This window comes from Caloenas nicobarica, chromosome 6 (assembly GCF_036013445.1).
Source record: "Caloenas nicobarica isolate bCalNic1 chromosome 6, bCalNic1.hap1, whole genome shotgun sequence".
Classification (NCBI taxonomy): domain Eukaryota; kingdom Metazoa; phylum Chordata; class Aves; order Columbiformes; family Columbidae; genus Caloenas; species Caloenas nicobarica.
Genome location: NC_088250.1, coordinates 15,379,003 through 15,403,966, shown reverse-complemented (window position 1 = coordinate 15,403,966; position 24,964 = coordinate 15,379,003). Strand labels below are relative to the sequence as shown.

General features: G+C 36.9%; 1 protein-coding gene across 6 annotated transcripts in view; it reads left to right on the top strand.

The window, feature by feature from the left end:
- The window catches only part of GULP1 (GULP PTB domain containing engulfment adaptor 1), a 159,050-nt gene that overhangs the window by 81,741 nt on the left and 52,345 nt on the right, over positions 1-24,964 (top strand). For all 6 annotated transcript variants that reach the window (XM_065637671.1, XM_065637668.1, XM_065637666.1 and 3 more), the window contains one exon: positions 8,206-8,267. In XM_065637671.1, coding sequence (XP_065493743.1) covers positions 8,206-8,267 — 62 coding nt within the window. The remainder of the gene's footprint in view (positions 1-8,205; positions 8,268-24,964) is intronic.

Genomic DNA, 24,964 nt, shown 5'->3' with positions numbered 1-24,964 from the left:
TGAGATGTAGATGGTATTCATTATGCTAAATGGAATATACTGAAGTAATAGCCTGCCAGAAATCCTAAGTTTCAGCAATAACATTTCTGTGCGATGACTTTTTGTGAGTCTCATTCATGAAAGTGTAGACAGATGCATTTAATGGGCCTGACACATTAGAAAAATGCAGTCAAAGGTTATAGGATGCTTTTTTAATCTGGATGGACTGACTATAATGTTGTCTTTATTTTTATTGTAAACTTATGCTGCATTCCAGAGATGAAAAGTGTTTTATTTTATATTTCTTCTTCTGAGTGATTAGACAACAGGTGAAGCCCCAAAAGGGTGAGGGGAATACGTATAGTCCTAAAGAAAATATTATATTTTCATTCTGTCAGAGAGTATATTTCACATCACTGAATTCAACAAATGAGTTATTGTGTGCTGGACTTCCACATTAACAATAATGATAAAAACCATAAATCATAGAATCTTTTCAGTTGGAAGAGACCCTCAGGATCATCGAGTCCAACCACAACCTAACTCTGGCACTAAACCGTGTCCCTGAGAACCTCATCCACATGTCTTTTAAACCCCTCCAGGGATGGTGACTCCACCACTTCCTTGGGCAGCCTGTTCCAATGCCTGACAACCCTTTCTATGAAGAATTTTTTCCTAATATCCAAGCTAAACCTCCCCTGGCACAACTTGATGCCATTTCCCCTTGTCCTATCACTTGCTGCTTGGGAGAAGAGACCAACACCCTCTGTGCTCCAACCTCCTTTCAGGTAGTTGTAGACAGCAATAAGGTCTCCCCTCAGCCTCCTTTTCTCCAGGCTGAAGCCCCCAGGTCCCTCAGCCGCTCCTCATCAGACTTGTGCTCCAGGCCCCTCACCAGCTTCGTCACCCTCCTCTGCACTCTCTCTAGTACCTCAGTGTCCTTCTTATGATGAAGGGCACAAAACTGGACACAGGATTCACCAGCAGCGAGTACAGTGGCACAATCACTTCTCTAGTCCTGCTGGCCACACTATTCCTGATACAAGCCAGGATGCTGTTGGCCTTTTTGGCCACCTGGGCACACTGCTGGCTCATATTCAGCCGGCTGTCAGTCAACACCCACAGATCCCCCTCTGCCAGGCACTTTCCAGCCACTCTTCCCCGAGCCTGTAGCGCTGCCTGGGGTTGTTGTGACCCAAGTGCAGGACCCAGCACTTGGCCTGGTTAAACTTCATACAGTTGGCCTCAGTCCAATAATCCAGCTGGCCCAGATCCCTCTGTATGGCCATCCTGCCCTCCAGCAGATCAACACTCCCACCCCAAAAGCATGTAAGTAGTCACAATCTTATTGTGGTCTTGAGATATTCTTGTGATTGCACTTTGTCCTTTCATAAAAGTACTCATCACCTTCCAGAGAAAAACAAACAAAAACACAACAACAACACAAAAAACCAACCAACCAACCAAGAACAAAAAACCCCACACCAAAACAACAACAAAACCACCCCACACCCAGCTAGGTCTAAATCTCCTCCAATGCCCCCACCCCAAAAAAGCTGCTGCTTGATGTTTGTAGGATTTTTTTTTTTTTTTTTTTTAAATAAGAATTCCTTCAAGAGCAAAGTTTAGGAGGAAGAAAGGGTGGTTTTGTATACCAAATATTTCTGTATTCAGTTAATCTCACTTGACACAAATATCAGTTATCTTAATACTTCTAAAATACCTCCACAAAGAGATTTTGTGTGTTCCAAATACTGCTCCTTGGGTTTTAAAATACGAGGTCATGTGGAAAACCAGTATTCAGTGACCCAGTGCCTTTTTCGGATTGGTTACTGAATATATTTTTTAAAGTATCATTTGTAGTGTTACATGGTTCTCATTAGGCTGTGGAGGTACCCTTTCAATTATGCCAGCAAAGAGAGTTTTAGGGTTAATGCCTTAATTTGGCAAGGACCAAATCATCTTCTGTTGGTGGGACAAGGAGGTGTGTGTGTTTGCAGGCATTTGTATGCAACTGCGGATGCATTTGTTTATATTCTGAAAGAAGAAGGAAAAGATCTAATTGTTTAGGAAAGAAATAATTACAGTATGTCTTTAAAGGATCCATAGCTACAAATGAGGAGGAGTATGCTTTGGAAACTTACTCCATAGGATTCATGCTTGCTCTGTACAGATAAGCCTATTTTTTCTTCTCTTTCTCTTAACATGAGAATAGGAGGGTAATTTCCTGTTGGCTATTTTATCTATATTATCTTTGGAAAGGTGTTGCAGAAATAAGCTTACCTATCACCTGCTTTAAAGAATATTATAGGCAAGTTAACAATTATATTTACCACAATAACTGATTGTTGCTTCTGCAAAACCTAAGGGGCTTCTTTCAAGAACACATGCACACTGCTTAACCATAAAGCACAAAATACTGACTTTAGAATGGGAACAGCGTTGAAGGAGTCTTAAGGTTTTTCTTTTCTATCCTATTAAAATTTATACAGCCTAATTTACAGAATGCTAAATGATTCGCACAGCGATTTGGCAAGCACATCTTTGAGATCTACAAGCTAATGAATTGTTGATGTAAGTTGTTACTAGTGTATGATGTAGAGTTCTTGTCCAAGTTTACTATGGCAAGTACCTTCCCCAAACTTTGACCTAAATGTTGGAGTCACAGAGGTACGTTGCTAGTTAACTGGATGAATGTCTAAATAAAGACAAGATGGATTGTTCTGTGTGAAAGAAATTTGCATATGTACCAACCATACCTTGAAAGGAATTAGAATGACTACGTCATTTTATAGGACTTTGTCTTATCAAACTGTTGAAAAATTACAAGCAACATCCAAAATATGTCACTGAGGCAAATACCACTTTATGAAATCAAATCGTTTAGATATATAGGAGGGTGTACCTTAGGTACATAAGGAAGAGAGAGCTACAAATATGCATGTTTTTGTTGTTCTGGATGGTTGCTGCCACTTCTTTCTTCTCTTTCCAGTTTATTGTCATTTAAAAAAAAGTTCCAATTAAACTTTTTTATTGCATTATTTTAATCTTCCTGAATTGGAAAATTAATATTCTATTTTAACTGTATTGAAATTCACATTTCTGTTCCTTTTCCTTTGTTTTGCCCTGCCAAAGTGACACACACAATGTTCGTTCTTAAACAGTTTGACATTCTTCAAAAAACTTGTAAATTCTTCAAAAACTTGTAAACTTACTTCTTTGTAAACTTCAACTAGAAGCTTTTACCAAAGACACAGCATACCTCTTGTTGTAGCAAGAAGATGTAAGAAGTACAGGCTAAATACCTCAGAATTTTTTCTTGTTTTTCTCTTTGATTTAGAAAGCTGAACTTGTTAAAAGTTGTTAACATCAACACATTAGAAGTGCAAAAGCAAAGATTTGCTAATCACTGATTAGTTGGACTAGTATGTTATTTCGATCCCATTTTCCTTGCTTGTCAAAACCTACATGCTAGCATCCATATCTTAAAAATATGTGCTATAAAATGCATGGGTTATGCAGTGAGTATTACTATTGGAGGAAATGGAAATACTGTGTTGTGTTTGTTTGTTTTTTTTTTTTTTCATTTGGTAACTATGCCAACCCAGCATTCTGTGCTATCATTTTGCTATTTTAGTAATCAGCTGTTTAAAACCGTTCATAAGGTCCTAAATACTATGAGAGAAGGACACAGAAAGGCGAAGAATTCTGTGAAGATCACTCTGTTCTAGGGAGATACAGCTCTGTTGTCTTGGCAAAGAATAAATACTCCTCCAAAGAACATTTTATGTTTGGGGGGGGGGGGGGGGAAAAGAAATAACAGAAGTAATTCTTTTTTAATTATGTGTATTGATGGGTATTTGCCTATACCTTCTTAGGGCAGAATCTGACTCGTAATTTCAATTGCTTAATCATAGTAACCTGATAATGACTTCAATAAATTACTGCTATTAGACACACAGTCATTCCTCTAGAAGGTGGTTGGAACAAATACTATAGCTGAAATATAGAAGAATATGGGTAGATTTATGTTTGTTAATAATGTTTAGGTGTTGCATTCAGATGAAAACTCTGATGGCTCAGCATTACCAATTCATCTGTTGCCTGTAGTAGTAAAAGAGACAAATTGGCCTTGTCTGACTGCAAATGTGAGGTATGTGAAAACTTGCCTGTCTCTCTTACAGCACAGGATTAAGGAAATTATTTACAGAGTGACAATGCTTGTGTGTTCCATGTGAAGGTTTTCTTTATTTATACGAAAATAGATAACCTAGGAAAAATGAAAGATACAGATTTGTATATACACACACTAAAGCTAGTAAGCTATTCATTGCCTGAAGCATTAATACCTAGATGCAGCGCTGATGGGATGTTCTCTTCTTCTTCAGGAGGCTGTCGTTAGGCTGGTTGTCACATAAGATCTTTCTTTTCATTGCAAATTTTGTAAAGCAGGAAGACGAGACAGTTCCAAAATTTCTTGTCATCTGTTAGCAAGGAAAATGTCTATTGATGTCAAGGAGATTTTGATTCACTTAAGAAGAAAGGCCTTTAGTTTTTACCTCCTGAAAATGATAGTATTTTCACTGTGACACTGAAAAAAAAAAAGTTAAAATCAGAGTCTTTCTCTGTTTATCATATTAAATGGAATGGCCACTAGGTCTCATATGCTTTGATAAATGGTTTGGAAACATAGTTAAGTGAAGCCATTTTTAGCATGCATGAATTAATAAATGGGAGTGGGGCTTAGGGAAGCCATGACCTAAACTTGCACTGGTGAGCATTGTTTTGCCCTTTAGAAAGTAGTTTATCAGTGCCTCTGTACTGAACCCCTTCCATAGTACCCGTGGGCAGTAACGTGTGGAGAAATTAATCTCAAAGGGAGAACAGTTTCTTGGCGCTGTTATTGCTTTCCTTTTTGGTAGATAAATGGTGAGCTGTGCTGTTATCTAACCTAATGTCATCCTCCGCTAAGCATAGCACAGTTGTTCTGGATACTTTATGAAGTCCCCAAGTCCATTGACTTCAGCGTGTGATTTGTCAGCACGTTCCTGTTCCCTGACTCTCCCAGTGCTGCTCAGGCCTCTGAAGTGGCTCACACCAGTGCTCTCAATTTGTGTGATGACCAAGCATTTGATGTGAAACTCAGATTGTAAAAGAATCTTTCCCTTGTAATGGAAAGGGGCTGGTGTGATTCAAGGGAGAGTAGAAAGGGACGAAGTCTCACTTCTAAGCACAGTTAATCCTCTGACCATGATAGTGCCTAACCCCCTGCCTCCACTCTTGCAATTCCGTCTGTCAAACCCTGGCTCTTCCAAATGGTCATTTGATGCAGTTGATACTGAAAAATCAGCTAATTGAAGAACCTTCTAAAACCACTGCATATTTAGGCTTTTACCCCTTAGAATCTCTCATATTTCATTCAAGCTGAACTCTACTTAGGTTTTAATGGACTCTGCATGGCTCAAACTCATAAATCTCAAAAAAAAAAAAATCCTAACCCCGGGCACTTACTTGAGCTTTAATGTAAATGCTAAGGCAACCTAGATTAAGAGCTTCAGACAAGATCTAAAATAACTGTAGTTTTCACCTGGTTTGATAGTACGCGTCTCTTTTCACTTTCTGCTGCTATTAAGTTAGATGCATACAGCTGTCAGTTTGGGTTTTTATCTAGGCTTTTGGTCCTTTCTTCAGGACTTAGTGTTTTATTTATCTATAAAGTGTCTAGAATTCTTGCTGCTATACAGCTAATAAAATAGTAATATAAAATGTGATTTTCATTGCAGGGTTTCATATTTTGTTTGTTGCAGCAGAATGAATAATTAAGTCCTAAGCTGTGAAAATCCATTTAAAATTAATTTTAAATGTTAGAGATCATGCAAACCACAAGTCACATTTTACATCAGGTGTTTAAATGAATACCTGTTTTATAGATTTTGTTTTTTCATGTTTTCTTGTTTATTGGGTGCAAAATGTCTGAAATTGGGTACTTCTCAACTGCTGTGAAATCAAACTAACTCTAAGCAGTATTTGAAACAGCTGCTGTGTCTCATAAGTCCCAAATCAGAGCTTACAATTCAGAATGAAATGCTGGCAACAAACTTTTCCATGATAGCTTGCATGATTTTTTGCATGTCTTTGCTATAAATATGAATTTCGCCTTATATTGTTTTTGTTTAGCATTAAGAGTTCTTTTGAAAGCACCATAGCTCTGTGATTATTACCTGCCTCTAGGAAATGGGCTTCCACTGTCAAGGGAAAACTTGAATACTCACATCACAGTGTCTGCAGATCTAGATCTGGATGTTGTAAATGCACTTTCTGACTCACTGTGTTCATCAATGACAGAAGGCTCATAGAATCCAGACATCTTTTTGGTACTCTGCTAAGTTACGGATTTCCTTTTGAGCCAAGAGTACCCGTCCATATTTCCTTACCTTTCCATAACTAGGGGTACCAACAGTTATGGAAACACTTTCCTAGCAGCGTTTTCCCTTGCTGGAATCCCTAGAGCGTTACAGTTTGAGGTTGGTAGGCAAGTAGATGACTTCACAAAAAAGTTTTAAGGTTAATCTTTGTACCTAATTATAATATTGGAAAGATTAGTAACTGTTTCATTAAGACCAGCCTTTCAATCTTGGTTCCCAAATTAAATCACTTCTTTTCAGATTTGAACTGGCCCTCCTTGGGGATGGGAAGAAGAGAGGATGAAACATTTGGAAGGAATAGTCGGGTTTACTGGTACCTGTGTAGTTGAACAAGTGCCGTTCCCAGTTCTGATATTCCAATCACAAGTCACAATTGAAAGGAAGAGCCACTTTGGTGCATAATCTTACTCCTGGGTGCCACTGAGGGGACAAATCATGCTTTCTTAACTAAGAAGTTATAATATCACTCTTCAGTAATGGAGCTGAACATTACTGTCATCTAGAATGAAGAAAGATTTCCTCCAGCTTTGCAGTTCCAATCCTGTCACTGTAGAGACTGGTGAATATCTTGTTTAGCAGTTTTTTGCTTCTGTATCTTCCAAAATATTTAGTTGTTTAACAGTTTTTTGCTTCTGTATCTTCCAAAATATTTAGTTATCAGTTTAATGTCAATAAACATCACAGTTTTTTCTCATGAACAGGAGTTTATTGTTCTGATGTGTAACTAACAAAAAAGTTAGTAATTGCTATAACTGCAATTCCCATTAAGGGCAAAGGGAATTGTCTGTGAATATCCAAGGGTAAAATTTTGCTTTAAGCCATTATTCTGTTACTTAATTCAATAAAGTTCCAGATTTGTGACTTTAATTAATGCTAATTAAAAGAGTAGTCTCATGTTAGAAAATACTACTAAATACTGAATATGTGGAGAACAAAATACTATTCAGTGTTACAGAATTTCTCATGCAGTTGGTTATACAACTTAATATTTTGGAACTTTTTCTTAAATACTTTCAAATGAGAAAACTTTAAGAAAATGGTTTCTAAACTTCTAATGAAAAGAAGTTTTTTCTAATGCTTGGAATTCCACCTTAAATTACGTAAAACCTGCTAAATGACCATCAAAAATAATGAACTTATGTCACCATATGAAACATATGGCAGGAAAAGTAAGACAATAGCGTAGTCTTGTGATGTGAAAATCATTAAAGGAAGAACATTTATTTAGGATATGTAAGGAAAGATGAAAAAAGATCTAAACCTCTGAATCAGTTACCACAGTCTGACTTGCTTCCATTTTCTGGTAGAAGGATTAGGGCTTTTTTCTATCAGTTATTGCTTGGATAGTTTTTACAAAAATAATTTCCTTTGTCTCTTTGTTATCTTGATAATTCATCCAGAAAAGCACACAATTAATCAAAAAACATCATTAGAAAAGCTACATGCGCTCAGTGCTTTAAACAAGAGCAGGATACAGAAAATGCTGCTCTGAGGCAGAAAGCAAAAAACAACCATAGACCGATAAGTATATTTTGGGGGAGGAGTTGGAATTCTTATGGTAAATCAAGTCGGTTAAAATGGGAAATGTGCCCAAGAGAAGTAACCAGATTCTTTCATGTAAATGTTTGGGATGTTGTGAGATAATATATACTGTGTTTCCCTCCAGACCCAAGAACTATTTCAGACAGATGTTTATCTGAGTAAAAGGAGAGTTAATGATGTTTTCCAGATAGATACTATAATAGTTAAATTAACAATTGAATAACCTATTCAGTGCTTCTTTTATTTTGCTTTTCTGTAGACAAAACATGGATGCACACTCCTGAAGCCTTATCAAAGCATTATATTCCCTATAATGCAAAGGTAAGAAAATATGAAGTTATTTTGTCCTCTTCGCTTTAGAATACAGTACGTTCTGTTTTGCTTTTCATTTGAAAACTAGAGAGACATGAATTAGGCAAATAAAATACAGAAGAAAAACTTTATAAATGTCTGTTTTGCACATGGACAAATTCTATTTCCTAAATGATGGCCGCTTGATTCTTGTTCTGAATTATTTGATGGTTTTCAAGAAAGCAAACTAGTGTTCCTCTTCTGCTTGATGCTCTGTTTCCTTTTAATGGGTATCCAATGGGTGGAAATTTTGAGAGCAAAGGAATTTAACATCAGGCTGCATGCTTCCAGTACTATAAAAATTGAAATTGATAGCATGATCTTCTTTTTAACAATAGCAGAGGGAATAAGTAACAATCCTATCTGCTGGATCCATTGAAATGTCAGATATTCTGGAAATACGGTAGAATAATAATGAAATTTTTGCACAGTAAAAGCAGAAGCCTTACTCATGCTTTCTTATCCAAGTTACAACGCAGTTCTGTAATAGTGTTTCAGTTAGTCTAATGACATCTGTTTACAGGTAATGCATCTTCCCAAATAACACCTTAGAAAATGGTTTCCTCAAAGGAGGAGAGAATATGCTGTAATCATTGTAACTCAGAGCAATCTGATTAATCAGCCATAACTCACCATTAAACTGGGAGGATATTTCAAAAGGATTCCACTGTGGTCTGTTCTGGATATAGTTCTCATATGACTGGTATTTTTTAATATCCAAATAAAAAGTATTTCACAGGCCAGGACTTAGTTTCCTCTGCTGGTAATCCCTGCTGTTGTGTTTGCGATTTTCTTTCGCTTAGTATTGCCCCATCGTGAGCGAGTGTTTATAGTGGAAATTTGAGTCTTGTTCTGCTAGTTGCCAGGTGAACATGTTTTTATTCTGTGTGCTCTCAAACTGAATTTTTCACCAAAGGATCTATTACCATTTAACTGTATAGCCTTGCCAGACAGCTTGGCTTTTATATTACAGTTTTTGAGAGGGAGGAATACTTGCTGGAGTGACTGTGCCATCTGTTGTAAGAGCAAGCTGAAGCTGTGAATTCCGTTTATGTGCTGAACAATGTCCATTCCTTTGTGGTCTTTACATAAAGAGAAAAAAGAAACCTCCCTCATCTTTCATGCATTATCTTTCTTGAGAGTCTATCTCATTAACAGGTGTCAGTACAGCTATGCAGAAAAAAAAAATTAAATAAGACAGTGATAAGGTAGTGATAACCATAGAAACAAGAGCATCAACAGCTTCTGGGGTAGAAAAAGGGGATAGAGAATTCCTATCCAGATGAAGTTTTGTTTGAGGCGGGGGGAGGTGGTTTAAAATAAATTCACCCATTCTTTTCATTTGGATCACAGTAGAAAATTTTACTTAGAACTGTCAGTTATTTGATTCTTTACTCCAAAGCAAGTAAAAATCTCCTCTGCACTGTAACTGGAATGTAAAGGGCATGGGATTTCCACATTGCTTTATTGAGACCTGCCATAGATTTGCACAACTTTTATGAAGTTAGTGGGCATATGCAGACAAAACAACAACATTGTTAAATCTAGGTGATGTTTCTACTTCAATTCTCAAGTACTATTTTTTTCTAAGTTTTGCAATATTTTTCTTTTTAAGAGGACAGCATATATCTATTAATACCTCATTTGGGTTTTGTAATGTTTTGGTTTTTGACTAAAATTTTGTATCTTGTAACTGCACTGTGAAATAATTATTAAAAACTCAGAAAGTGTTCATAAAGCAAGTATTGTAAAAGGCTCTGATTTAATTCAGATGTTCACATTGTTCCACTACCAGTTCTCTAACATTCTATTCATATCACTTCTATATTTGTTGGGAGGAAAAGACAACACTCTGTCTGTTTTGTTTCAAAAAGTAATTATGTTAGTGAAGAATGACATGTTCAGAAAATCAAATCAGTTTGATGGAAAGCAATACCAGAGATGTTCTTTTTCCATGGGCAAGTGAGCTGTATTCTGCTACATAGTTTCTTGAATGCAAATTACCATGCCTGAAAAATAGCATTTTCTCTTCTTTATAAGACACAAAATTCGTTTCTCTGACATTAATCTTCTGAGATGATCAGAAAAAGGAGATCTTACTAAGAACAACTGGAAAAGATGGGACATTGTTTATTTGATTCTTAAGACATCTTCGAGAATTAAAGAAAGCTAGTTGATAAAATGCGTTTCATGAGTTGACTCTTACGGAGAAAAACATCCTAGCAAAGTTAACTGGAAATGAAAAACAACCCTGCAATTTAGACAACTGGCATTTTTTCTATAAATTGGAGAGGACTTTTTAATAGAGAATTAGTAATGTCTTCTATCCCTTAGGACGTACATCCTCAGAATGATTTATGACAATAATCCTCTTTGCCAGAAAACATGAGCAGAGTTGTTTTTTCTGGAAGTAAAATCCAGGAGCTATGACTCTAATATGGATGTCCTTAAATATTAAATGTATCTTGATTCTCTCTCCTTTCCAGCATACCCAGTCCTCATGGTACTTGCTATTTTGAAGTTTGCTGGGGTTTGGCATAGCTTGCTGTATGGCTTAAGTTCATAGGAGTCTGGGGTTTTGTTTTGGTGTGGGGTTTTATTTTTGGTCTTTGTTTTGGGTTTGTGGTTTGGTTGGTTTTTTAATATTACTGGTGTCTCCAGTCTTGGTCTTACTGAAAGCACAGATAGACTCCACAGATTCCAGTATGCTCTGGACATGAAATCTGGGCCTATTGAAGTCAGAGTTTTGCCATCAGTTCATGAATCTATATTTTTCTAAAGTATATCACTCCAAATGGAAGCCTATTGGTCAGTTTTGGTGTGTGGTGGGGTTTTTTTATTTTTATTTTTTTTCCAAAAAGATCTTGATAGTATATTATCAAACGTGGGGATGGAGGACTCCTTTAGATACAGTAGCATGGTAATTTTGGCCTAACAAAATTTCTCTTTTGTGTCATCTTTGTTCTGTAATGTTCTAGAACTACAAACAGATGTTTGTTATTTTCCATACTGTAAGGGCAAAAAAGGTATCTTTTGCCCTTAAGTTAATTCTCTTGATGTTTAGGGCATTTTTTTTTTCTCCAAACAAAAATGATCAAAGTGTGACTTATAATGAAATCTGACTGCAAGCCTAAAAATTGACTGATGTCATCACATAACTGATAGTACCCTGGGGGGTGTTTTTCTGCTACTGAAAAGTTGCCACTGGCCATGACACCAATGTTTACTGTGTCTCTTTGTAGTAAATTATATACATATACACTTTATATACATATATACACTTTATATACATATATACTTTATACTTGGCTTTTTTTGGCTTGTATCAAATTTCCAGAAGCATGTATTTCCATGTTGCAGATCAGAGGCTGGTGTTTCTGTTGGCTACTGGCATCCTACGGAGTCAGTAGCTTTGACCTTACACTAGGCTGAAGAGCTGCCATTTTACACCATAACGTGATGGTATGTTAAACTCCTGGGAGTTTATTTTACCAGGAAGCATGATGGCTTCCTGGTGCTGGTTCAGCTGCTGTCCTAATGTTTACTTTAGGCTTACTTTATTTTAAAACTTTGTATATTGTTATGGATATATTTATGATTTGTGATGAAGTTTAAATTTGAAACTTTGAAATTAAGCAAAGCTTTCCCCTAAAAGACTGTTAAAACTCTCTTGCTTTGCGTTATAGGGGGTTTATTGATGACAATTAATTGTGAATTGTGCAGTTTCATGGATGATCTCTCAGTTATTAAATATATATATGGAACCTGTACTGCAACTACAGCAAACACAAAAAAAAGGCATTAGCAATAAATGAATACACTGTGAATAGACCTTGCATGGCAGTTCTTAGTAGTGTTAACCCATTAGTTCAAAAATCAGAGTTTAGTGGTTTTTCTACTTTATGTAATTTCTTATTCCTTCACCTTTTTTATCATTGCGGAATGGCAGATGATACTTTTCTGGAGGAGGCATTTTGGACAAGAGTTTTAGGTCAAAAATATGCTGCTTCTAACTGATGCAACTACGGTAGCAGGACTCGAGATGCGATTATGTCTTTTGAATATCTGCATATCACTATCGTTAGTCTATGGTATTATCAAAGCCACATTTTCATGGCATAACCTGCACTTCTGCTATAAATTTTTGTTGCTGTAGTTGTACTAGCAATTACTCTCCTTCTATCCAGTCAGCATAGTACAGAATGATCATGGTTTGGTGTCAGTAAAAATGAAAGAATATCAAAGAGAAAATAGTATATAGATAAAGAGCGATACAAGGTACACTATTAAAAAGTATACTTAAATTTGTGGTGAAGTTAGATATAGCAAGACATTCCAAACAGTGCACGAAAATGTTAAAAATTAGAAACTAGTGAAACAGAAAAACATTACAAGAAATAACTCATTTTCCTACATTTAATTTATTATAATTAGAATTAATAACTTAATTCCAATCAACTTCCATCAGCGTATCAAAATGCCTTGGATGTAATCATAATTAATTTAATGTTTAAGCACAAGAAAAATGAGTATTGTGAAAAGATCCCAATGAAATATGAAAGCAGAAAATTATAATCTCACAAGGAAATGCAAATCTATGCATAGTTATTTCTGATACATTACAGTCATTAAATTCAGAGGTCATTATACCAAAGGCAGAATAATCATATAAATAAGAGAACATCTTTAGAATCTGCAAGGGGTACAGTCAACAGACTTCTCTGCTTCAGGGAAATGCACCTACCTGTTCCGTCTTGCTTACAAGGTTACGTACTGAAAATGGGTGAAGAGAAGGAGAGGATAGCATTATATCCACAAATATCCCTACAAATTAAATGATCGTGTTGCTGAAAGGATTGTATCAAAACTTTCAACAGCAACAAACATAATCAATTTAAGTAGCTAAATGAGGGAGCTGCATTTTAGCTGTTCAGCATCAAATAGTTTCAGTTGTCATTTGTCTCTGTGAAAACTGGTGAAGATCTCAGCTTCCTAAAAATCTGAGCATTTGTTCACTCCTCGGAAGGCTCTGAGCATACTGAGTGCTGTTGAAAAGCTGTCGGTCTGTCTTGCTGGAGGTTATGCTGCCACTTTGTAAAGGGGCAAAAATTTAGTCTACACCACCTGATTCTTAGTCCACTCTTTAGTCCACAAACCCACACCTCACCTTCCATCACTAGCGTGTCACTGTACAGTAATGGAAGTTAAATAGTATTTGCAGACCATCATGTACCTCACAGAATCACAGAATGTTAGGGATTGGAAGGGACCTCGAAAGATCATCCAGTCCAATCCCCCTGCCAGAGCAGGAACACCTGGATGAGGTTACACAGGAAGGCGTCCAGGCGGGTTTTGAATGTCTCCAGAGAAGAAGACTCCACAACCTCCCTGGGCAGCCTGTTCCAGTGCTCTGTCACCCTCACTGTGAAGAAGTTTCTTCTCATATTTAAGTGGAATCTCCTGTGTTCCAGTTTACACCCATTGCCCCTTGTCCTGTCATTGGTTGTCACCGAGAAGAGCCTGGCTCCATCCTCGTGACACCCACCCTTTACATATTTATAAATATTAATGAGCATACAAATGCACACCAGTTCAAAGACACTATCAATGTGTGTTTCCTGTGCAGGAGCAGCCCACAATACCCTTATGTGGCAGCACATCAAGATTGTTTTGCAAAAATTAGTAGGCATGTGGCTGATGTTATCTGTGTGCATCTGGGCCTACAGCTTTGTCTTTCGCAGCTGTTTGCTGTTGCTTACCTGAAAGCTTTGAAAAATGTGACTTGTTTAGAATAGGAGTGCTGGTATCTTTTATAACTGAACTCTGAGAAGTTTAGAAAAATTTGTGGAATAACAACAGTGTGGTTTTTTACATGTATGGTTTCTTTCCAGGTGTCTATAGATCTCTGCTATTTTTGTGTAAAGTATCCAGCTGCACAACTTCAGGCTCTACAGATCACTCATATTCTCCAGAAGGTGATGTCCTTCAAGAAAGGCATGAAGTTCACGAGCAATTCCAATTTTTCTTTCTTAAAACCTGTTTGTGTGTAGCTTGCACAGAGAGCTTTAGGTTTGACTGAAGCTCTCACCGTCATACAGAAATGCAAAAAAAGCATATAATTTTGAGGCATATATGTGAGACAGAATGCTTTGATCCAAGTAATTAAAATTTGGCAAAGTAATGAACACCTGCAGAGTGGAGGGGTAGGAGTGGGAAGTGGTTTATATTTGGGTGCTACAGGTACACAAACTGCTAATTCTGCAGTGTAATAGATGAATGCATATATGTACTGAAAGATGAGACAGCATTTATAAAGGTACTTCACCTAACTTTTAGTTTACAAGTATTACAGCTAATTTTAGGCAAACTTGAGCTACAGTCAGTGTAAGGGCCAACACCCTTTTTGGTTTTGCCCACCCAGCACTATTGCAGGATGCAACTGCCAGATCCTCCCCAGGTGGATGTGGAGACTGTGCAACAGCGTGGTTGCTACCACAGAAAACAGCCTGTTTGCTGCACCTACTCTACATCTGCACCTGGTATGGCATCATCATTTGGCTGCTCAGGGCTAGTAAAAACCAAAAATGGTTTCAAAACCACCGAAATAATGCAAGGCAGTTTAATATAATGTCTAATGTTTCTTTTCCTCTCTCAGGAGAAGCAATCAGTAGAGCACATGTGTTTTAGTATTTTTGGTAAAAAAAACAAAAACAAAAACAAAAACAAACAAACAAAAAAAACCAGTGAATTTAATTAGGGGAGTGAGAGGAAAAAATATTGGTCATTTTTTAATACATTATAAACTGCAGCTGAAAGACAAAACAGTAGCTTTTGATCTATTCTCCAGAGCTCTCATCTTCTCACAGGTCCTGCTTGTGATCCCTTGGTCTCTTCATAGGCTCCATTTTGCTTGAAATGTCTAAGCACTGTATGACATACTTCTGTCACAAGTATGAAACAGATTTGCAATTCAAATAAGAGATGGAAGCAATAATTTCAAGGCAAGAAGAAAAAATAGATCACACCGATTAATGGTAGTGTATGCAGCATAGGATCCGAGAACCTGGTCTGCATTGAAGCTGATCTGTAACCCATCACAGCCCTGGAGTGTTCCCTACTCTGAGCAAGTTTGAAGTTTCCTTTGTACGCAGTCTCTCTGTTGCCTTCACACCCATTCTCTTTAGCACCCTGACTGCCTAATTACATTCTTTTTCCTCATCTCTGACTTTACGAACAGTCTAAGTTTCACTTCTCTCTTATCTGGGAAAAACTATTTTTATACAGCCAATAGCTTTAATTATATTTTTTTGACACGAAGTTCTAGAATCGGTTATTTGACACTGTAGATATAATACCTAACTACTATAATCTGGAATGAAAATAAAAAACTACAAGAGATCGAGCTCATTGTCAGACTTGGAGGCACCCTCAATTTTAAAAAGATGGAATGCTTTATGATTCCTTGAATATTAGAGCTGTCCTTTAGCTATGTTGCATTTGTATTAGGATTTGCTTTGGGAACTGAAATGTAAAAATCTAGAATAAATTAGGTTGGAAAGGACATCTGGAGATGATCCAGTTGATTCTCATCTGAAAACGGGACTGACTGCAAAATCAGCTGTGACACAAGACAGTCTCATATGATCGAGCTTTAAATACTTGCAAGTATAGAGATTCACAGACTCTGGGCAGCCTGTTTCAGTACTTAATCACTGTGACTGTGGAATTTTTTCTCATTTCTAGTTGTAATTTCTTTTGCTGCAGCTTGCGACTCCTTACACACTCCTTGCTACTCCTTATCCTTACACACGCCTGTGCATGCAGACACCAGCCTCCTCATCTTCAGGTTAAACAAATGCAGCTCCCTTAGCAATACAATATGGTCCATTTTCCCAGCCATCTCCTTGCCCGTCACATCGCTCACCAGTTTCAACTCCAGCTAAAATTTCTTTATACGTATGGGAAACTTTTTTCTGGCTCAAGGATTTTGGTAGCTGTTTATTGTAAGATTTGACCTCTTAGTTATGTGCATTTTTTTGATTGTTTGAAAATCTGCAGCAGGGGATTCTGTATAGTGATTTATTTGGCATGGTCTGCAGTTAGGAAGACTCGTGTAGCTGGCATGATTATCAGAGTACACTGGTTAACAACATAGTACCTGAGACCCATCTGTGCCAGGCACATTCTTTAGATTGCTTTTGTTGTAAAAATTATTATTCTTTCCCGTAGTCCTGTTGTAGAAGAGCTATGTGTTGGAATGTAGGACAGCCATATGTTGAGGTGTTAATCCAAGAAGTTCTGAAAGCACAAGAATATATTTGTGTATAGGTGTGATATACATAAAAGGCAAATAAAAGTTCTTCTCTAGTAGTAATAGCGATTCTCTTTCAACAGGAATTCTTCATAATATGGCATTTAGTATTGAACACAGCATCTGAAGCATATTTCTCAAGAAACTGTGTTAACTAAAAATTCAAAAATAAGTTTTAAACAGACGCATCACTGCCCTTCCCCAGTATCTGTCTCTAAAAGAGCTGAGCAAGGAAACTGTTGAGGCAAAAGACTCAAAATCATTATAAGCTTTGTAACAACTTTTATAATATAGTTTTCTTATTCTTCAGAAAAAGAATCATTTAGTATGTGAGTATAAATCTTGACTTTACCGTGAAAGATACTTGGGGTTGTGAGTTCCTCAGCACCGGGCAGGAAGAGGCCCCAGCTGACTACTAGGCAGTGAATGTCTGTTCAAGACAACCAAACAAAACTCAGAGGTTTGTCCAAACAGAATTAACAAAACAAAACATAAAAGTGTGCAAAGAAAAAGGATGGAATTTCCAAAGACCTTCTGATCAGCAAAGATTTACTCAACTCTCTGCATCCCTTTCTGTTCCTTCTCTGCTGCCGATATTTATTCCCTTGTCTCTCCTTAGATCTGCTTGAAACTCCCAATTAGCTTCGTTAGCATGTCCTCCAGGGATGCTTTCTGCACAGTTGTATTTCCATGTGAGCTGTCAGCCGTGAGAAGGGGAGGTTTCTTTAAGCAGCTTTGTAGCCTCTGCACTGTCAAGTGTCAAGTGAGTTGCATGGCTGACACTGGAACTAACAGGCTGTAGAGTTCCAACATCTGGATTATGGTACTCGTGGGCTGGTGGCCCACAGCAGTTTATACTTCATTCTTGCTTTAAATATGAATCAGGCCTGCAGATGAATTAACTCCTTCTCATCTCCCATTTTTACTTTCAGTAAAGCTGGGTAATTCTGTTTGCTCAGTCTTTGCTATGTTTATGGGGCTACTATCACCTTCTTATGTCTGCTATTCAGCAAAAATAATTAAGAAACTCTCTCAAAATTAGAAAAAAATAAATAGAACAAGATAATAGAAAATAAAAAAAATAACATTGGCACCGCTTTTTGAACAGAAACTTCTACAAGGACATACAATTTTACCAACAAAAACAAGACTACAGGAGTCTGTCCAACAGCCAGGCTGTTCACCATTCAGAAAAGAAAAGGTTTACATTTACTGATCTCCGTGAGGATTCATCCTCAAGAAACCATTGGACAAGTCACCAGCTGCAGCCTCTGACTTTACTAACTTTAATAAAATAATGATGTACACTAGTCAGTTGTGGATCCTGAACTGTAATGAACATTTATCTCAGAAATGCCTCCCTCATATTACTCTGATTCCGAAAGTGTAAAGCCAACCTTGGCCTATTTTAAAAAGCATTTTGAACTTTAAACCTGGAGAATTTTAGGTGTTACTTACTAGAAGAACTAATCCTTTCTGGTTTGGGACATAACAAAGGAAAAATATTTGCATGAACTAATTTGTAAAGCTTTGTTAAAATGTTTTACATGGTCACTAGAAATTATTGTTGGCCACTGAAAGGGGGAGGCTAATGGGTTACATAGGTTGAAATTTGATTTTTTTTTTCCTACTTTATACTTTTGCATAAATAATATTTTCTTCATCCTGAATCCTTAAGGCAGATCAAATCTAGTCAATTCTTGTAGTTTTAAAAGTTTTCATTTTTTTTGCTGTAGTATTACTGCAAAGAAGGAAAATGTGGAAACAAGGGTATACATCAAATCTTTAAAGGTACGTGTGGAACCAAGGGCTGCCTTTGAAGGATCAGATAATCTGAAGCATGACAAAAAAATGTCCTTAAGCCATCTCTTACTATTGCTGTAGCACTCAGGTGCAGTTTATGAGGCTTTGAGGAACTGCAACTATTAAAAGCAAACCCAACCAAAACTGCAAGTGCATACTTAATATTCTAATCGATTTTAAAAGCTTTAAAACTAGGTACAGGTTTTGGGTTTGAGTCTTATTTAGGTGTGTGGGGTTTCGTGTTTGTTGTTTTGGTTTGTGGGATTTTTTTGTTCTTGTTTTGGTTTTGGGGGGGAGTAGGTGTGTGGTTTGTATGTGAGGGTTTGTTTGGTTGTTGTTGTGTGTGTTGTGCATTTTGGTTTTTGTTTGTTTGTTTTTCTTAACAGATATCTTAAGTGACAGTACAAGTGATTTTGCTTTGGGATGTGGTCAAGTGAATTCTCCTTCCTTCTTTAGTGCAGTATTTTCAGGGGCTTTACCATCTTCCTTCTCTTGCCTTTGGGTAACCAGAAGAGAGGAAGTTGGGAAAGTCGAATCCCTTCAAATATTTTATTTTCAGAACTGGAGAGAGTTCTGGTCATTTTGTGCTAGTTGTAGCTTTTTACTTGCATTAGTATTTGCTGTTAGAACGATGTTTACAAGGAAGAGTGGCGTTCAATGTTTTATATTGATTTTTATCAGTAACACTCAGAGGTACTAACTGAAATTGTGCTGTGCATTTCCAAGAGGTTAGTGTGATTTATCACAGTTCATTACATCATAAATTCTTTGATACGAAGGTCTATCTTTTTGATGTCTGTACAGCCTCTACAATAATGAGATGGAGCCTGTAGATCAGGGGTGTCAAACTCATTTTCACCAGGGGCCACATCAGCCTCGTGGTTGCCTTCAAAGGGCTGAATGTAATTTTTAGATTCTAAAATTTAGATCTTAAAATTACATTCAGCCCTTTGAAGGCAACCACGAGGCTGATGTGGCCCCCAGTGGAAAGTGAGTTTGGCACCCCTGCTCTAGGTGCTACTCTGATGCAAATAGTCATAGATCAAAGTTCAGAATAAGTAAGTAACAGAAGACCTTGGACTTGACTCTCATGAGCTTTCTTCTCAGTTGGAATAATTACATGATAATGCAGACAAGAAAAAGGTGAATTATTATCCTTAGTTTGAAGATAGGGAACTGAGGTAATACTGAATGTTTTCCATGAAGCTGCCCCAAATCTCTGTTCTCAAATCATATCCCAAATTTTGAATTCTACTTCAGTGCCTTGAGCTCAAGACTAAGTGTTCCCAGTACCTTCTCTCTTTGTAAAAAGGATTACATCACTATGTAGAGAAGACTGTAAATCCTTACATGAAGGATTTTAGAAAGATACTGTTTTGTTATTTTATGTTCACCTAATAATATGAGTATCACTATAATGATCTAGACTAGATTAGTTTTACTACTTTAGCACCAGATTATAGGTCTTTTATTGAAAAGCATAACATTTTTTTATGAAGTAAGAAGTGACAGCCAACATTAGTGTTGGATTAATTGCTATTGTAAAATAATACATAAATTGCTCTCCAACTCAGTTATGTTCTCTTAGAACAGTTCATCTGAGATGTCTGTCTCATCTGCCGCTGGATCTTCAGGTCACCATAATATTGGTTTCATTTCATATGTGAACATCAGGTTGAAGTATTCACTATTAAAGATGTTTTCAGTTTGCTAAAATAATATTTCTAATAAAAAAGCACAGTTCCCTAATTTGTATTGTTTAGAGGGAGAAATACTTCCTGTGTTTAGGTAGTGCTCTGCAAATTTGTTTTAAGGATCTACAGGATGGGGAGCTTGAAGAAGCAGTTCTTTCTGTTCCAAGTAGTGTTGTAAAATAAATTATTCTCATCCTAGCTAGCTTGTTACTGATGTTCTTGAAGTGCCTGAAGTCCAAGTCTTGCATTATGGTGATCACATGTTTTTCATGTGAAATTTTATGAAGAAAAGACATTGTCTTTTAAAAAACAGGTTAACAAGAGAGAATATAAACAGGTTCATAAAACAATAATCATCGCAGAGCGGACACTTCAGTTACATGTAGGAAAAGTGAAGGATCCAGTACAGCTGAACCAATGTAAGAAGTGTTTCTCATGTCAAGGCTCATTGCCTATGCAGTACTTGCTTCTAGAGTCCGTGATGGAACTGAAGAGGAGGGCTCAGAGCGGGATTTGACTTTTATGCAGGTGGGACATTCAGAGATATTGAGGCAGAGGCGTGTTCAGGGTACATTCCCAGACTTCACAACAAAGATTTCCAGTAGGTTTATGTTATTCTGTAAAAATCTTAAATGTGATTCCTGAAGATTCTTTAGCAGGTTATCTTGTACTGTGGTCGTGAACCTGCAATAGATGAAAGTGGTATCTCACTGCTGGGTTTAAGTGCCACCTGTTTAGTCTTAAGTTTCCATATGTTCTGGTATGCTCCAGCCTCTGTTCTTCATTTTCTCTTCCAGCTTGCCCCCTAGGTGTGCCTTCTTTATATATTACCACTTTTCAGTTCAAATAATCAAAGCGCCCAAAACCAGTGCTGGTTTTTCTGTCCTTTTTCTTTTCCTACCAGATACCCACTTTATTTAAAGATATTTCCTCAGAATTTCAAACATGATGCAATTTGGGGGTCACAGTTGCTGCTCTGCTTTGTCCTCTGTGTTTTTCTTCTCTACTGCATGGAGCTTCACGCTCTCTCTCTAACTTGCACAGATAGACAGCTAATCTGATTTTCATTTAGTTACCCCAGTCAAATATTTTCTGAAAATGTCTGAAGGTATGCTGTGAATACAGTAACTCAGAAAGATGTTTACAAGTGTCATTTGTGTAAAATTAACAAGACATTACAAGTAGTAGATGGAGCTTAGGAAGTAGTTTTTAGGAGCAAAGAAACAAAATACTTTTTTAGTTAGAAAACAAACATTTTCTTGGCCACTTATACCAAAATACTGCTATTAATTTATGAGAATATGACATTTAATTAGCACATTCCTGTAGGTTTTCCACATGATTAATCCACTTTACATTCTGACTCAGCATATTTCACCACTGAAGTTGCTTTACTGAGAAAATGTTAGACTTTTTTTTTTTTTTTTTTTTTTTACAAATGTGGTTCTCAGTATAGGAACACTACTGTTTAGGAAACAAAACAAACAAACACCCCCAAACAACAACATCAACAAAACAATATAGTTAGTTAACACTTCATGTTCCTGTCCTTTAATACACCTCAGTATGTATTGATATATCTGTCCTGTGGTATCTGTTATCTCCCCCATAGAATGTATGTATAAATTATTTGCTGCACTATAAAGTAGTTACAATACTGGAATTTAAAGAGCAGATGATTTTCTGTGGTAATGGAAGTTAAAAAGAAAATGTTCGGATTATGTTCAAAATTTCTGTTGCATGAAAAAATTACCAAAAGTGGTATTAATTTTCCAGGCTACTAAAACTAAAGCACTAGTTCCACACATTCACGATTCTTTCTGCAGAAAAGCTATTTTCTGATGCGCTGCTTGTCCTCTGCTTGATAGCCAAGTGTTCCTATGAATCAAGAATTAAAGGAGGAGTCATTTATTCTAATCTATGGTGCAGTAAGGTTCACAGTATTAAAAGTCCTGATTCTGATGGGATGCAATGTCCTTAAAATAGACAATTTCATATTTCACATTAAAATGGAAAAGGGCTTTAAAAACGGAGAGTAATGGACAATGGTTATTTGTTCACATTACTAAGGCCATTTGTGTTTGAATGAGGATTTTGTTCTTGTGACTTCTGTTTTTTGTCTCACAGGGAATTCCTGTGTCTGTGTTTACAATGTCATTTCATGTTGCCATGGCAAAAGTGTGTGATACTGCAAGTTCACCATTATCGTGTTAGTCAAGGACAAAGGAGGTAGAAATTATTTTAGAGCAAAATAGACTTTATTCACTAAATTGTCTATGGAATTCTACCCCTGCTTTTATAAGATATTGTTAATGTTTTTACAATAACTTCAATACTTTTTCATTTGTCTTTATTAATATGTATACTATAAAAATCCATCACAGTTTCTTCCACAACTTGCAGAGTTTATTTACATTGAACAGAGGAAGGCTCTAATGATTTTGTGTCCAGCTTCAGTCTGAAGAAGTTATTGCAAGCTGAACGCTCAAAATTGCACAATCCCACCTTGAAACAGCAGATGGAAAGTCCTGGCTGTTCTTGTCCGTGTTGTTATGAAAGAAAGAATCTGAAGCCTGTGCTCAGATTCATGCCTAACGATGAAGTAATCTGGGAAATATCTCTTTGAAAGAACAGCCACTTTCTGAACGGCGTCATGTTTACTTATGTGGCTCAGAGGTGCACCCCTGATTCTGCTCCCTCACTCCATTAAAGAAGTTTTGAGTTAATCAAAATGCTCCAAATTTTAGAAATTTTCATCTTTGTGGGAAAGCAGAACATTTTTGCCAGTTTTATGAACTAAGATTGGTTTTGTTATTGAAACTTGACAACATAGCTTGTTTTTTCATAAGGGTTTTTTGTCATCTTGGTTCAGTTTTCATTATTCTTTGGGAGTTTTTTTTGATAGGCTGAGTATTTGCAACAGGAAAAAAAAAAGTCAGCAGGAGAGATGGAGCTTGAGGATACTGAGTTCAACCTTTAACTTGCTATATTTTGTGAGAAAAGCAAGATAGTCTGCAGAATGCTAATACAGAGCAACCCGTACATGCTACAGTTAAAGGAGCAGTGGCTTCATGCAAACCAGTGGCTTGATACGGCATGGCAAAACAGAGCCCAAAACTGGGACAACAGATTTGCATGTGTTGTGTAGGGTATTACAGTGGTAACTTTTATGAAAGCTGTTGTGAGAATACCAGCACTTGGGATCTTGATCTTATTGTTCCCTCAGCTGTAGCATTGTACTAGATTAGGGGTATTTGAGGGGATGGAGAGGGTCTGTCCCCTATGAGAACACTAAAGAAAATGATCTGTAACCACAGTTTGGGTAGACTGGTGGGTTTATACAAGTGGTAATGATGAAAACATTTTTCACACTGTGGCGCAAAGTTCCCTTTAGACTTGCCAGTATAGCTAGTTAGCATCTGTGGACATTAAGTGGGAATTAAAGCAACGGTGATCTCCATGTTCTAAAGTTTCTAACAGTACTTTTGACATCTTTGCAAAAGGGTCTGTAGATGTAGAGCTGTTTGTACTACTTCAGCACATTAGAGTGGAATATAGGAATTTTTGAAGTTGTGTCCTATGGTTAATATAAATTAAATCACTGTATTGGCATCTAGTTTATGAAAAAAATGCAATGATGTCAACTTTCTTACATTAAGATATTTGAAAATATCTAGGACGTGGTGAAAAATGGTATTTCAGTAAATTTGAGGGCTTATTCTGACTTTACTGTTTCCATAAAGAAATGATGCTTGATGTGAATCAAATTCATGTGGTGCAGAACTAAGTCTGCTGTCTAATTATGGACTTGTAAAGCTGCAAAATCTGTCTACTCTGTTATTATGCACTTCTAAAGCTGAAAATTTGATGTTTAAAATAGTGAATGTGAATTATTTTGAGGTGGACTCTCTTCAGTTAAGCAGAAGTAAATATTTTTTTTTACTGGGAACAAGCCAGCCAGGAATATGAATTTTTCTAAATTGAGGCATTCAAGCAATATGCTATGTCTTCCTTGAGTGAGTAGCAGAGGCACTTCATGTTTGGAACAGACCTTTCTAAAAGAAGTGCCAAGTTAGATAATTCATTCTGTTTTCTCTGTCTGGACACAGAATGGTTCTTGTGAGTGTACAGGTACCCTCCCCTGTGCAGCCACATTATCAGAACTATAATCTGTTTGAATGAACACCTTCACTGAATGTTTGCTCAATAATGACAACTTTAACAGAGATAAGTAGATACCATATTTTAAGTTTCAACAGTGGATTTGGAATTGCCAATTCTTTTAATTTTTAGAGGTCAGAGACTAAATAAAATCTAAACTCATGTAATGGTAGAGGATTGGAGGAGCTGTCAATGATGTTATTCAGCATCCGTAGCTGTGTGGCTCAGTCATTTTCTAGGCAAGTCAGAAGCAACCTGGAGAAACCATGGATATGGTTAAGCCAGGTCACACTAGTCAACAATATGCTCATTTGATGATTTATCTCTTGTTGGTTATCCCAAACCTTCCAGGCAGTAACAGTGACACACCACAGGAGGTTCTGCAGAGTTCCCAAATAGTAGCAGAGACACAGAAGGTAGTAACTTGATGCCATTGTTTGTTAGATGAATCTCTGTGCTGAGTGTTAATTGTTTCTATATTGAAGGAAAGGAGCTATAGTGAGTTGAAGGTGGTGCTGTTGTGGATAATCCAATCCACACACATCACCTGTTGCAGTGAAAGGAGCTGACAGATGTTTCTGGGGGAAAAAAAAAAAACCAACCAAAAAAACCCCAACCAACCAACGCACCAAAAAAACCCCAAACCAAAAGAGAAAAAAAAGAGTAGTTTTCTGTGTGTAGATGCCAAAACTGGGCAC